Source organism: Symsagittifera roscoffensis, chromosome 6 (genome assembly GCF_963678635.1).
Source record: "Symsagittifera roscoffensis chromosome 6, txSymRosc1.1, whole genome shotgun sequence".
Lineage (NCBI taxonomy): Eukaryota > Metazoa > Xenacoelomorpha > Acoela > Convolutidae > Symsagittifera > Symsagittifera roscoffensis.
This window is the reverse complement of record NC_087067.1, coordinates 43563828-43579520: the sequence shown is the minus strand read 5'-3', so window position 1 is coordinate 43579520 and position 15693 is coordinate 43563828. Positions and strand designations below refer to the sequence as shown.

The 15693-nt window shown below is 36.2% G+C and overlaps 2 protein-coding genes across 2 annotated transcripts; both read left to right on the top strand.

The window, feature by feature from the left end:
- Positions 1-512: 512 nt before the first annotated feature.
- On the top strand, positions 513-4048 carry LOC134848156 (histone-binding protein RBBP4-like). Its single transcript, XM_063865515.1, has 4 exons — positions 513-896; positions 1338-1972; positions 2557-2773; positions 3317-4048. The coding sequence occupies exons 1-4, from the start codon at positions 515-517 to the stop codon at positions 3388-3390; spliced, it is 1308 nt and encodes a 435-aa protein (XP_063721585.1). The 5' UTR covers positions 513-514; the 3' UTR covers positions 3391-4048.
- Positions 4049-11047: 6999 nt separating this feature from the next.
- LOC134848165 (abasic site processing protein HMCES-like) lies at positions 11048-13813 on the top strand. Its single transcript, XM_063865524.1, has 4 exons — positions 11048-11483; positions 12014-12181; positions 12715-12908; positions 13541-13813. Exons 1-4 carry the CDS (start codon positions 11096-11098, stop codon positions 13760-13762), a joined length of 972 nt encoding a protein of 323 aa, XP_063721594.1. The 5' UTR covers positions 11048-11095; the 3' UTR covers positions 13763-13813.
- The last annotated feature ends 1880 nt before the right edge of the window (positions 13814-15693 follow it).

Below are 15693 nucleotides of genomic sequence, written 5' to 3'. Positions count from 1 at the left end.
TTTGTTTCATTTCTGAACAGAGATTTTTAAAGCACGCTTGATATCTTACTTCAGCTGATCAAATTTGAGTTTTGTCTGCTTGCGCGGTTGTCTACATACTGGCCGCTCACTGTAACAGCATGCTAACACAAACAAGAATCGGAAATAAAAATTTATAATGATTTTGTGGCAGTTCTGATTTCACAAGTTAACTGATTGGTCGACAAAGGAGCCGGATGTAAGGCACACCTATCCCCGCTGTAAATGAACTTCTGTTCTGGTGAACAGTTTTTTGGAGCTAGCTAAAACGGCAATTTTCTCAATTAAAGAGAAAGTTGCCGTTTTAGCTTGTAGGATTTTCAACAGAAGTGTCAATAGAGTCAATAAAAATTGCGTTACTCTCAATTTTGAACCTTTGACGTGAATCCTTGACTCACGATATGGTCTAAAGACAGGGGCGGATCAAGGATTTTAGGCACTTTTTGGAAAACTTAAGGACGAGAACGGGTTCATCTTTTTCATTTTTAAGATTAGAATGAGTTACGACAAGCAAATCCACGAAGATTTCAAAAAGTGGAAACGCAACATCAACTTTCTGTACGATATTGTCTTATCTCACGTTCTAGAATGGCCGGCAACTAGTTTCGAATGGACCGGAAATTGCGACTCGGTTTCGAAACGAGACGTGAACCAATACGAGGCACTGTTCGCTTCTCGGTGCATGGAACCCGAAGATACAACTATCAATGTGGCTCGAGTTGATATTCCGAGTAGTGATAGCTCGTATGAATTCTGGGGCCGAGAAGAAGGTCCGATAGTTCGGAAAAATGACAGAAAGAGTATTATTCAGAAGAAGTTTGGGATTTTTCACCCCGTCAGTGAGAAAGTTGTTGTCAAATACAAGATAGTTATGCACGGTAAGTTCCTCAAAAAGTCCGAGTTAAGCACAGCAGATCTAGTGTTTCGTGAGAGGAATTAATTTTAGAAAACTCGCAATAAGTTTGTCAGCTTTTGTTAGATCGAACATATTGATTTTACAGAGCTCTCCTAAAACCCCAAAATGACCTGCTCTGCAACCGATTTTTTTGCGAAAAAGTGCCAACCTTTGGGTACTATTTGAAAGTTCTTGAACTGTCAGAATTGGTATATATTCTATTCACTTCTATTCGCTAATTCATTTCCAGCGATAGCGTTGTGTATTTTCCTTGAGATAACATTTTTTTTATTTTGTATTAAGCGAACCAAACGATCAAATAGAATTAAAATCACAGTAATTTAACTAATTTAACGGTATGTATATTCAAGCAAGATATCAGTATTATTACTTTCATAGTTAACGATGAAGTTTTTTGTTTCAGACCAGGTCAATTCGGTTAACTCAATGAAACAAAACTCAGACATCTTTGCATGTACAACTCAGAAGTCAGACTCAATATATGTCTTCAACCACAACACAAATACGAAATCTCGTCAAGAATTCTCTCCCGATTTGATTCTGTCTACGAGCTCAAGTTCAACGTCAGAAAACATTGCCAAAACTAAGGCAGTCAATCAGCAACAGTGGAATCCAAATGATGCTGGAAAACTAGTTTCTTGTTCTAAAAGTTCTGACATTCATATTCACGATGTGCGTGAAAGTACTAACCCGATTATGAGTTTCACTCGTGATAATTCAAATGTCAAAGGCTCGAACAGTTTGAAAAATGAGGCTTGTTTTAATGATGTGCATTGGCATCCTTCTATTAAATCAGTGTTTGCAACTTGCTCTTCAGATGGAAATTTCCAAATTTGGGACTCAAGGTCAAAAAACAAGTGCAAATCAAGTAGTGATGTAATTGCACATACTGAAGAAGTGTCGAGTTTGACCTTTTCTGGATTTGACGAAAGTCTAATGATCACTGGATCCAAAGACAGAACTCTGGCTCTTTGGGATTTGAGAAATTTGAGTGTGAAAATTCACTCTTTGACTGGACATGCAAATGCAATTGAAAAGGTTAGTTTTTTTTCCAGTTTTTTATTCTTTAACTTTAGTGTTAACAATTTGAGTTAAATTGGATGTGAACAATGAATTGATTTTAAAGTAGTACTTCTTTTACCCTTGCGATTAAGAATTTTATTACAACCGGTGCTAGACTTTTTTCCCTTTCGAAACTTTGTTCGCAGTACTCTTCAAGACTCTCGCTTACCTTGTTACAATATCAAGTTCCAATTACTAATTTTGTACATTTGGTGCAGAGGTAACGTCGATGCACGGGATGACGAAAGTCAATGGTTGATTCGGCAAAGTCATTTGTTTTTTTTTTGGGAACTGGAAATTTTTACTCTAGACAAATCAATTTTTCAGAATTTTGCGTGATTGCTTTTTATCTGCTTATTTTTCCAAGCTCGGAGTTTTCTGGAGGTTTCAGCAATTTAACTTTGTTAGATTGTTAGTTTTAGTTTTCCTTTTTTTTGTTGTCAGATTAATTTTTCATAACTTTTCTAATTTTTCATAACCAACTTTAGAAACTGATTCGGTGATCTTTTGGTTTCTGTTTAAATTTATGCTTTGGTTTCTGTTTAAATGGTGACGTTTAGGTGTCGTGGTGTCCTGATACCGGCATGATTGTGGCCTCTAAAGACTCAGACAGAACCCTCAATCTGTGGGACCTCTCTGCCATCGGGAAAACATCTGCAGAGTCTCCAATGGAGGAACTGGTTTCTTCTTTTCCTCCTGAGCTGCTCTTCTCTCATCGAGGACACTCGAGTAGAATCACTGATTTTAGTTGGAACCCGATTGAGCCTTACTTGATTGGTGAGTCGATTTGAAGTTACAAAAAAACAAAAAGTTAGATAATGTTGATAGTTCATTAAGATGAAGTTGTTTGATGAAGATTCAAAAAGTTATGTGAAATGATTCACTGCACAAGGAGACTATACGGACTATAGGGGCCTTAGTTTTACTTGAAATGTTACTCTAGGTCGTCTTAACAACAGCGAAAAACGGAGAGATAATTTCACAGGAACCGTACGACAAGTATGGTTTTTAAGCCGTGAAAAAACGTTTTCTTTCGACCTTCGGATTTATCTTTTAAGAACAAAAATGATCTCATTCTGTTGGTCTCAGATGCGTGTTTTTTTCTTATAATTTCACAATCATACGTTATTCGGATAAAATTTTTTATAAAATAAGATTAAAAAATGGGAAAATGTTGCCTCGTCTTGAAGTATTAAGCACATGGAGCACAAGATCATGGTGGGCGTCGAAACACCAGTCTATGCTTTGAGAGAGTGAGTAATCAGCTATGAATTCAACGCTGTCTGTCTGAAACCTAATGAACGTTTTTTTTTTTTTCAGGATCCGTTGCGCAAGATAACATCAGTCAGTTCTGGAAGCCATGCAGTTCAGTTCTCTCTCTGGCACAAGCATGAAGATGAAAAGAAGCCAGCCCAATAGAAAGTTAAAGTTTGTTTGATATGTGATCTATGAGTCCTTCATTTGCATTAGTTTGTTTTTACAATTGTTGTAATTTTTATTAAACTGTGTTTGCAACCTTTCTTTTGTTTTTGCCATTTTCTTTTTTTTAATTGTGCTTTCGACTACTCTGTCAAATTAACGCCAAAAAATTTGCATTTATCATATTTGTCTGAGTTTACAAAACAGGCTATTTTTGAGGCTCTCGGGGATTTGCAAAAGACGTCTGATTCGCAATTTGAACTTAGATTCCGCGTTTTTTGTCGGATTTCACAGAATTGCATTGGATCCCATAACCAATGTCATCAATTCAAGCAGTTCAAACTTTTATCACGTTTTGTGCGCACTGAACTGCTAAAAACTAAGGCATCAAAGAGTTTCAATGCACCAAATTTCAAGGCAGAAATACATGGGTGAAATTGCAAAGAATTCAATTTGACGTGTTCGTCTTAGGGGTACACCAAATCGAAGCTCAGTCGAAAACTTTGTCGTAACTTACTCGAACACACTATTGGAACTAAGTAGAACACTAAATCGAAATGTAGTCCAAATTTGTATCGAACACAATTTCGAAGAACAATTGCGCAACTTAATGAAAAACAATTTTGGAAATAAGTCGAGCTATAAAAAAGCATAAACTAATGAATTTGTTTTGTTTTTCTGTTTTTTTTTCTGCTTGTTAAAGTATGAAAACAGGTGCATCTAGCAATAAAATCAACTAACTTGAGTTTTTCAGATCCCTCAGCTTTCAGATGTTGTTTGATCTAGCTTTACGTCGTTTTGGTTTTCAAAGTGTGACTTTTAAATATATTAAGTATGGCTATTAAACATATCGTGCGTTTTGATAAACAGGCTAAAAGGCAGAAGTTTGAGACCCATCATCTTTTCCGTATAAATTTTACTTGACCAAAGAATCCACTTAATTGCACGTTTTTGAACCATTCTATTTTTTTTTTTGCTTTACTAAGGAACCATGCTTGGGATGTTACTATGGGTACCACATACCTTGTGTAGGCGTTTAATTTGGTGAAAGTACTGCATTGATTTTTGAGACCTCGTATGATTTGAAATGAAGCGCCAATGGCTTCAGTTGCTCGACGTTTACGGTTCTTATTCCACTTAAGCTTACTGGATACCATGAGTCCCAGGTCACGCTGAGAGTTTAGTGAGGATGGATTTTTGTTGAGAAGCGTTAGTTTCAGATCGCCGAGGTGATGTTTGATTATTGGTTGCATTTTGTTTGAATTTGGTCAATTCTGAATTTTCATAGTTGTATTGTCCAGTGATTGTTGATTTAGTAAGATGGCTTCAACTTCATCAGCATAGACAAATCTGTTTTTATTTCCCGGGGTTTTGGTGAGAACGTTGATGAACAAAAGGAACAGCGAAGGTCCCATAATTGAATCTTGTGGAACTCCACTGGTGACTATTCTCAAGGTTGAGTTGTTGCCTTCAATCTCAACGCATTGCTTCCTGTTTGTCAGGTAAGAAAGTATAATTGTCAAAATTTCCACCGACGCCAATTGTTCTGATCTTGTTAAGCAGGTTGTCGTGAGTTATAGTATGAAATACCTGCCTGTTGATAGTGTAACTTGTTTAGTTGGTCAAGAAAAAGAAAGTTGAACTGTTGTTGGCCTTTTTTTGGCGAAATCCATGTTGTTTTCTATGTTGCTTATCTTTCACTCTATAATAGAGTTTGTCAAATATGACTTTTTGCCAACATTGTTGAGCAGCGGCATAGGAGACCGATGGGTCTATAACAAAAAACTTAAACTTATTTTTCTCCTTGAATGTTGGGGTTGCGTGGCTAGTTTTCCATTTTTTTGGAAAGAGATTTTCAATTTTAGAATCAGACTTCCAATTTTGCATGTTGCATGGACTTTTTGACATTTAATTGCCTTAATGTTTTGCTTACTGGTTTCGATCCAATGGTTTTTAGTTGACTCGAACTTGATTTTTAGTTGGCTTTGTGTTGTACCGAGGATGCCGACGAAGTAGTTATTGAACAGCTCATTTTTTTGGTTTTGTTGGTTTACTCGGCGTTTTTTTAACTAAGATTAATGTTGGTGTTTTTTGTATGCATTTGGCATATGTTGGATTTTACTGAATATTTTCCTCTGGAGATTGTTTTTCTCGAGTTCAAATAAGTCGTCTTCAGATGATTTGTGAGGTATTTTTTTCAGCTTCTTGATCTTTCAAGTCTTTCAAGGCAGTGTTTTGTTCTTTTTTCTTCGTTTGATTTTTTTAAATTTGGTGATTTCTTGTCTTCGAAATACATGGTTTAGGAATTGATCGTTGTCCGATTAAAACTGTTAAAAGCTTGTCAGTTTTTTTCTGCAACCAATCGTACCCGAGAATTGCTTGAAAGTTTTATTTACAGGGTTAAATGGTTCAGATTCTATGGAAGCATTTAAACTAACCCTGTCGGCTCGCTTGAGTGCATATTGATGGTTTATAATATTAGGTAATTTGGGGCTGTTCGAGATGGCGACTTTGCTAACAACCGGCTCGGTCAGAATATTGATTCGTATATTGACTCAGAACATCGAATTTTGAAAAGGGTATTCGATGTTTTTCCTTAATTTCGTCCTCATTTTGACATGATATGGTTTATTCTGGAGTGTCACATAGCAGAATGTCTGGTTGAGTTGGTGCAAATTGGGAAAAATTTAGATTCCTCTTTTTTTATAGTAACTAATTTTCAAACAAGTTGGGCGAAGTGAGTAGTTTCTCAGCTGATTTGTGCGAATTTTTTGTCGCCATGATTATTAGATCACAGAACGTACTTTGGTTTACCGGATTTAGCTTTGCCATCTTTTTCAACGAGCTTTGTTTTTCATCAGTAATCCATTGGTCATGCAACATGAAATAAATGATCGATTCGTGGAATGCTTTTCTATCACCAGATTTGGAGCAATGAATGGAAGGTATTTTGTGCATAATATGATTTTTGACGACAATGAGTATTCTAGTATGCTTTGTTTTTCTTGTTTCAGTTGTTTTCCGGTCATGTAGATGAACTTGATATTTTTCAAGTAAAAGTGAAGCAGTTGCTACATCTTCGGTGCGCCTAATTTCACAGAGACAAATAATATCATATTCTGAATTTGATTTTGCATTTAACAGTTTCGTTCGGCTGCTACTGACAAGGATACTTCTGGTGTTGAATGTTAACAAGTTCAATGTTTGTAGCCATTTACTAGTGGTCAGTTCACCGGCATTAATTTTAATCACTTTTGGTTTCTTTTTCAGCTCATAGCCTTTGCCGATAATTTTATGTCTTCTCTTGAGACAGTTGTTGTTTTTTGTTTGGATTCCTCTTGAGAGTTTTGAATCAGGTTTTTGTTCGTCTTTTTTTAGTGTTGAGCTGCAATCTTTGAGGTCTTTTGTCGGAGTTGCATTTCCGAGTAGTCTTAATCAGTTTTCGATCGTCATATGCAAGGAATGCAAAAATGTTCTCGATTATTTCTCAGGGTTTCTTGCATTCGCTTAATATTGGTCTTTTCCTTGCACTCGGAAAACTTGCATATGCGACTGCAGAAGTTTGCTTTTGGTACAATTGTTGAGTCGAAATTTGGTCCTAGTGTTACGTTTCCGACGGCAGCTAGAAAAATGCTCGGTTTTTCTTGTAATGATTTAATATCATTTTGATCTTGAGTGATTCAAAACTGGATTGCTCCATTTTTTCGGTTTAAAATCTTAATTGGTTCTGGTAAGTTGTTGAGTTGTTCATGAAGCTGGTTACTTGATGCTGTTGTTGCGTTCGGGTTTGCAGTCATTGCAGGTTTAGAGAAAGTTCTTATGCAGTCAGGTTGTTGTGGATTCTAATTTCATCGTTAGTGAACAGTGTGGATTCTGGGAGAGATTTAGGACCATGTTGCATATATAACATGAGAAACTTGGTCTTTTGTTAAATTATTTTTGTTGCAAGTGAAGCTGTTTTCTTGCATTATGGATGGTTTGCTTTGGAAACTTTAAGTGTTTTCGACGGATTGCTGGGATATACTTAAGACAGCCAGCAAATAGCAAGATGAAGTAACAATAAACGCTGATAAAATAGGATAAGAGCTTGCTTAAGGCGTGGACAACAAAATCCAGTTCTTAAGCAGAGAATCTGAGATAATGACGTGGACCATTAAGAGCAGTTCTTTATTTGTTTTTGCACTATAGTAGAATTTCCACCACTGCCTGATTCTGTTGGAAATCAAATCTGTTGTAATTTCAACGACTGGACTTTTTAATTTTTGCAGGTCAGCAAGGATGTATTCCGCACTAGTGCGTTGACAGTGAACATTATTGCTTATTTGTGGAAAACCTCGAAATCGTGATAAAAAGCGTGGGTCTTATGCACTAAACGGCCCAAAATCATTTTTTCTACATCGTAAGCTGGAAATTACGCGATCAAATTTGATTGGGTAATTTTAGCCAATCAATTTCAAGTTACACAGTCAGGCATTCCGATCAACTTTTCTAGCAGATAAAAATATTAGCCGAAATTGCCGAAAAGGTGGAATTAATTTTGAGTCACTTGTGAAACCTTGCCCAGACAAGCAAAGTTCAGTAAAATGGCTTGACAAAACAAAATTTAATTTTCTTTATCATTTCGGCCAGTGATGACCCTATTAACGTCGATTACAGAATATAATCCTAAAATTCTATAATACTTTGATTATAATATTCTATCATAGAGTTCCTAAAAAATTGGATGTGAAAAAACTCTTTTTCAGAGCTGAAACTTTATTTCAATATGATGTTATTATCAAACGAGTTTTAAGAGTTTCGGGCAAAATCTTGTTTCTTCTGTCAATGGATAAATAGCCCGCCCTCGAAAAAACTCTTTCAGCTACAGCCGGAGAGGGAAGTATGCTCACTAGGCTTCTGGACAACTTCCTCAAAAAGGGCCACTGAGTACTCGGCTGGCGGAAAAATTCAAAAGCTGTACATCTTTCATCAGTTTGTGTGAGATAAACAGTCAGGAAGCCCTTCAGGTCAAATCGATTGTCTAAACTCCCTGCAAGCTGCTATCATGGCATTGCAGTTATCTGATTGATACGCCTGGCAATTTTGCGGGTCCAAATTGTTGTCCCTCAATGTCTTTTCCAATTCACGCGATGTTGTTATGGCTCTACCAGATTCCGCATTTTTAAAATCTATAACTTGAACAACGGGTTGATAGTTTTCCGTAAGGAAAGACACCAAAATAACAAGAATATTGCTACTTTTGTTGTCTTTCCAATGATCGAATTGTACCCCATAATGATAGGCTCCTTTCAGGACGCTCAAACAATACGTTTCCATTTTCTTCACGTCTGACTCTACGGTTTTATAATCGGGTACAGATGACAATTTTTGAACAGCTTGAAGAAACACTCTGTTTGGTTTGGATCTGAAAATATTTATTGGTATAGTTGTCTTGGAAAACTTTCTGACCATTTCCAATCGTGAAGCGTTAACGTCATTTGTCAGCGTTCTCATGCTGGTTATAAGTAATTGATTTGATTCGTTGAAGAAAGCAGGGTTACACCTTTGAATATGTCGTTCAGCTCCAGTAAGAAAATTACTACTTTTAACTCCTTCCAAACTTTTGTTGCAATTTGTGCACTTGTAACACTTTTCAGATGCCATAAATTCAAATGCTGTTTCCAATTTTATCCGTTTTGCCGATTTAGTTGGTGCCATTTCAAACACTGAAGCAAAACGAGCAAAATTAGGTAATTATTGCAGTTAAAAGGATATGCAACGAATGTTATTTTTTGTGTAACTTACACAGTGTAAGCTAAAATATGAGATTTCAAGTCGTCAGCCAACGAAATATTAGCTACTTTGATCAGCGCTCGTCAATAGCTGTGATTAATAGCGTTCTATTATAGTATTTCTATTAATAGAACAGACGTGTCAATATAGGCATTTTGATAGCCAACGCTATTATAGACTATAATAGAATACTATAATCTGGTCATCACTGATTTCGGTTAATAATTTTATCTGCTTGAAATTTCAATTGAAATGGCAGAAAATGTCGCTGGAACTTGATTGGCTAATTAGCCAATCAAATTCATCCACAATAATTTCAGCTAGAGAGATGTAGAAATAATGAAATTGGGCAGTTTAGTGCATAAGACCCAAAAGCGTGACATGTTGAACTTTCACTAGTTTATAATGTGGATCATTGATACAAGAGGCAATCACGCCTATTAATATCATTAGTTTATCGAGTTAAAACTACGCGTGTTGGTAATTCAAATCTAGAAGTAATAAAAGTTAAACGTTCATAGAAAGATTGCCCATATTTAAGAGTTTCTGGTGACATTCTATCAAAAAATTTGATTTCAAAAATGTTCTTTATTTTAAAGCGTCAATCTCGACTTAAGAAACACAAAACTGTGTCACACGTGCACGAAATATTTACTACACGTTTGGGTCTGATGATTATTTTTTTGTTGCATGGTGTGCCATTTGGCCATTTACGGCGTTTTCTTTAATAGTTTTTCGATTGAACAAGGTTCAATTTTGGAAGCTAAAACGGCAGAGCTAAAACTTTTCCTTGTTTGCACCAGAACGCGAACGGCGACAACAACAAACAGTCGGTTATGTCAAAATTTTGATCTAAAGCTGTTCCAAATTAGAGAATTAGTCAAATATGGACTCAGAGAACTCACTTCTAACGAGAGAAACAACTGGAACGAAAGAAGATCCGATTTAAAAGAAGTTGTGTGATTGCAACCTCTGGTAGTCTAGATTCTACCCTCCCGCAGGTCTCAGAAATCTTGAATATAAAATTTCGATGATTGAGCCGAATAACCAAAAAAAATCCATTGTAGACTTGTGCTTTTTCCCTTGTTTTCAATATGTCCTCAACGGAGTTTAGCCCGATTTTATATTGATTTTCCGGCTCGGTTGAGATGCGAATTAAGAATTGATCCATACAGGATGGATCAAGCTAAATACTGTTCAACAAAACATATTTTCTACTATTGGAATTAAAGTCTCTGGGTGTGTTTTAGGCATCCGAAAACCTTTACAGAGGGTTATTCATTCACTTTGAGCAAAAGTGGGTGAACCTTTGGAAAAGCCGAAAAATGCTAACTTTCATTAGCGTGATGCCACTGAACCACAAGTTGGTTGACTCCAAACATAACGAAATTTGAAAGCATGGTTCTTAATGTCCGGGCATGGAGTCAATGGCTAAAGGCATTAATTTGCCTCTCGTCGTGTGTGACCGTTCAAACGAATGTTACATGGCTTCATTTTTCGAGAAAACTATAATATTAGAACATAGTAAGGTAGCCAATCTTCCTTGATTGACTATGGGGCATAAAGCTATTGACATTGTTGTTTTCTGCTCCTGTATGTTGGAGCACCAAAATTAACAAGATTACATAATTTTTCGGTGTTCTTTTTCGCTACAATTCAAATTTTTTTGTTAAATGAGTTTAAATTGCAGGTCATTTCAAGCTAAAACTTGATTTGAACTTATGTTTTTTTAATCATTTATTGAAAAACGTTTGTATTTCTTGAGATTTTTTAAGCAATCTTATCCAAGTATATTGTGAGGAAAGACCTCGAAGTTAAGATACCTAAACTTAGTGAGACATTGAAAAATGATTGGCTGATGATTCAAGATTGAATTGTGACTGAACGTTGATTGGCTAATTTGAAACCATGTGTGGTCGAACAGTAGTGTCGGGAGATTCGAAAACACTCGCACGTCGCTGTACTTACTCGAATCGAAACGCCGAAAGTGTTCAGCCCAAATGGCGCTCAATTTCAACCAATCGGAGAGAAGAACGAGAAAGTAGTGACAATGATGCAAATGAAAATCAGCAAGTCAGAAAAACTTCGGAACATTTTTTTGAACCAAGTTTTAACATTGGACCACAATCCAAGTTACCTGTGTTGGTGTCTTCGCTAAATCTGTTGACTGATTTGCGTGAAGATGAGAAAAGTAGCGATGACGAGAGGTGTTTGACGGCCATGAGATGGGGTCTGCAAAGAGAGTTTATGAAGGATTCCAGTACCAAGTACAGCACTTTCAACTGTCGGGCCGAAAGTAAGTTCAATTCTAATAAGTTTACCAAGTTTTCGGAAAAACGAAATGATCGATTACGTCGAAGTAACAAATATGATGAGGGCCAATTCTGCTCGGTCAACGCTAAAATTGTTCAAAAGACGCCTCCGGTGTTAATATATACTAACTGGAACGCGAGGCCTGGGTCAAACCCATCCAAAAAACGTCTTTTAGTATTTTGGGGGGTTTGCCTGCGGCTCCAAAGTTTCTCCAAATGTGATCATTCTATGGTTTGGACAAATCTCAAAGTTTTCATAAAGGCTGACATAAAAAATTTTGCCTGTAGAGTTGGAGATTGTTCAGTAGGCAACATGGGAGAGATCTGTCAAGTTGATCCTATTCTCCCGTTACAAATATTTAATATGTGATGATCGAATGGAATATGGCCTAAGAGAAACAGACTATACTCATCGAGGCTGGATCGCATTTCATAGACCATCTGCGAATCGCAGAAAGCGGTTATTATGATTATTGAGATTATGCTTGAATCGGTGAATCTCTTTTTCTTCTAGCTCTGCTCACTGGTCCCTCGCAGTCGCAGCTGTTCAAGCAGCCCCTCTCTCGTGGCTTCAGATGTGCAGTAGTGGTGGATGGCTTCTTCGAGTGGAAAACATCAGCAGAAGACAAGAAGCAGAAGCAGCCTTATTTTGTACACGCACCACAGTCGAAAGAGTTCGAAGGTGGCTGCCATTAAAGCTCTAAATGCCAAAGTAGGAGGGGGCAAAATCTTGCTTCTTTCATGTATGGTTTTCTTGTGGCCATTTTTTTAAGCTCTCCTTACGGTATTATTTCTTAACATCTATTTAAGTCGAAAAAGTAAATTGCCGTCTTAAAAAAGGTTGGCTTAATTTTTCTTTTTTCGTTCAGTCAAAAAAAAACTTTCTGCCGCCGCTGGTTTAATTAGACAACCAATCAGCTTTCATGTGGTCAGAAGTTTTAAAGCCAACCCTACTAAATCATGGGCTTTAAAATAACGAGTCACCAACGAGTGAATATTTGAAAGACTCCTCAGAAATTCAATAATTTCACTAAAGAGTCACTCTTGGTACTATTTAATGACATCAAAAAAGATGAAACTATTTTTCATTTTGTTGTAGAATCCTGTCGAGGAAATCCTATATCTATCACTTGCATAATGGCATTTGGGGCTGAGTTTTTCTTAAAAAATGAAGATTGTTAGGCTAGTTATAAAAAAGGTGTATTGGATTTTTAGGTAAGTTTGAGACTGCCGAAGACAAAGATGAATATAGAAAAATGCTGGTAATGGCAGGCATCTACAACCCCGTCAAAACAGCCGAAGGTGAAACAGAAAATACATGCACGATCATCACAGTTGAATCATCTCACGATCTCAAATGGCTCCATCATAGAATGCCCGCTATTCTGCCGGATGATGGTTCAATCCAGGTAAAACAATGATAGATGGGTCCACGATTGTAGTGAAGCATTGTGAACGGACACATCGTGAAGGGAAAGATTGGCTGACTCATTTTGAACTCAAGCCTGCGGCACCAAAGTATGATGCTACGTCGGCGACGCTAAATTGTTTTTGTTTAGTAATCATTGAAACTTTGTTCGTCAGAAAGATTGGCTGACTCATTTTGTACTCAAGCCTGCGGCACCAAAGTATGATGCTACGTCGGCGACGCTAAATTGTTTTTGTTAAGTAATCATTGAAACTTTGTTCGTCAGTATACGTTTTTTTAGTTGATCTGAGAAAGTTGGTTATTTGGCAGAAACTCCTGAATTTTGGTCAACAATTTTTTAGTTTCAATGGAATTTTTTTCTAATAATTTCGACAGAACTTGAATAAACAGCTTATCTAGACTATAAAAGGTTGTAAACGTTGGGATATGTCCTAATTAGAAAAAACTCTTCATCTGAAGTACATAAAACATGCAATGTGCATGTAGTCGAATTTAATTTTTTTTGAAACCAACCAAAAAATTGGTTAAAAAAATTGGTTGTAATTGTTGATCAATTGCATTTTTTTATGCCTGTAATTGGAACCCATCTATCATACCTGTTATTCAAAACAGAAATGGCTGGATGCAAAAAGTGTATCTACTAATGAAGCCTTGAAGTTGCTGAGCCCTTTTTCTGGACTTCAGTTTTACCCAGTTGATTCAAAAGTGGGTAACATCCGCTGCAATGAGCCGAGTAATTTGGAAAGAGTTGTCGTCAGTCGGAAAAGAAAAGGAGAGAAAGAGAGTAAACTGATGTTGAATTGGCTGAAGTCGGCAAAAACCTCTTCTAATTGAAACGATGAATTGTTTTTGAATGTCTGATTTAGTTTACCCTGTTTGTTTGTTAGTTCCACTTGAAGAATTTGAATGTTGTGAAGCATTTTTTGAAAGAGAAGAGAGTTATTCGTAGCTTCTTAACAGTTTTGCTGGAGAAAAACCGAATTTTTGTGGTAATAAAGGCGGCTGGAAAAACTGAGACTAGTTTTATACTGAATGTTAAACCGAAATGTGAAGCCTTTTTGTTCCGACCACTCAAAGTGGGGAGGATCTTTGTATTCGGGTGTGTCTAATTTTTTTCCACGCAAAATCAGGTACCACAAATAACCTTCGGAATCGCTCGAGTGATATATCCTATAAAAGCACTGTGAGCCGTGATTCGAAGGACACATTAAAAAACTCTCAGAAAGCTGTTCTAGCGTCGACAAAAACTGGTATAAAATTTTTGATTTTTAGCCCAATTTCGAGCGAGTAAAGCGATCGAGTAACCTTCTTCATATGAAAACTAAAAATAGTTTAAAACTGGTTGTGCAAAAAATAGAATTTAAAAAAAATTTTTTTTTCATGTTTTGTTTGTCATTCACTTTTTGAATACTGCTTGTCGATTAAGCATAAAGCACTAACTTTTGACCCATTTGTATAATTTTTTTCCCACCACGCTCAAAAGCGGCTCTAATTTGAAGAACGAACAACTTATTTAAATTTTTTTTAATGCATGTGGTCGGATCATTCTGTGCTACTTTCACAGCAACCGGCTATGCTTGTTTTTCTTTAAAAAATTTTGATATTCTAAGTTTTTGAAGTTCGTTGGTTTAAAATTGCTTCGCCACAAAGAAACTCGTAAATCAAAGAATCATATCTAGACTGAGAACATAAAACGACTGATCTTGAACTATTCGGACTTGGTTCTTTTTCTGAAGGGTAATGCCCATTTCCAAATTGGGACCACGTCTAAATTACGACAAGTTGACTAACAGAATTTCAGTCCTTTTTAAAAGTGGTCCTTATCACCGATTAGCGATGTGTGAAATTTATGCTAAACTAACAATGGGCTGAATTTATCATTTTGTCATTACAGCAGAGGGTTTGAATAACCTACTTATAGGTTGCGGTTAGTTTTTATGAACTTCTGAAATACTTGTTGTAACATTTAATTGGATTTTTACTTTCCATAATGAATGTTTTTAAGATTTTTACTTTCCTAGTGTTAGTTTTAATGCACTTGGCAAGCTCACAGCTTGAAGTGCATCGACTGTTAGTAACTACAAATCGTGCATTAGTTGAGCTACAAATTCCAAGAAACTCTGAAAAGTTAGAAGGTAAGTTAAAATTGAAATGGGCTGGTCAATATAACTCTCTTGATTGAATTTGATCTTCACTTAAGTGCTTGAGTGCTTAGGTACTTGCTAAGGCTTCTTTTGTTTTTTTTTTGGGATCATTCGTTTATAACGTACCATTTAGCCTTATATTATTATTCAATAGTTACAATTGTTATACTTAGTTTTAAACCTGCCGAAAATAACAAATATAAACAATAGAAACTGTTTTATGTGTAAGTAGCGCAGAATGTTCCGACCACATTAATCTTGCAATCAATTTCAAAAAAAATAATCATGTTTTTCTCCAAAAAGTTCGAAATGGAGTTGATAATCAGCTACAAACAGCTAGAAGTGAATTTGTAAAAAGAACAGTTTATGTATTGGGAGCTTGGTGCGTAATTTATTCAACTTTTGCATTAAATATTTCTGAAAACCGAAAATTTTTTCTCGACAACAATTTTCTCGACAAGAGACATTTTCTCGACATTAATTTTTTTTGAAACTTTTTTGGAGTCCGATCCATAAATGACTTTATAACATCATGAATGTATGTATGATGATACCATTTTCGATACCTTTCGAGCGTTCTCTATGGCACGTGATTATGCATGAAAAAACCGTAGATCATAT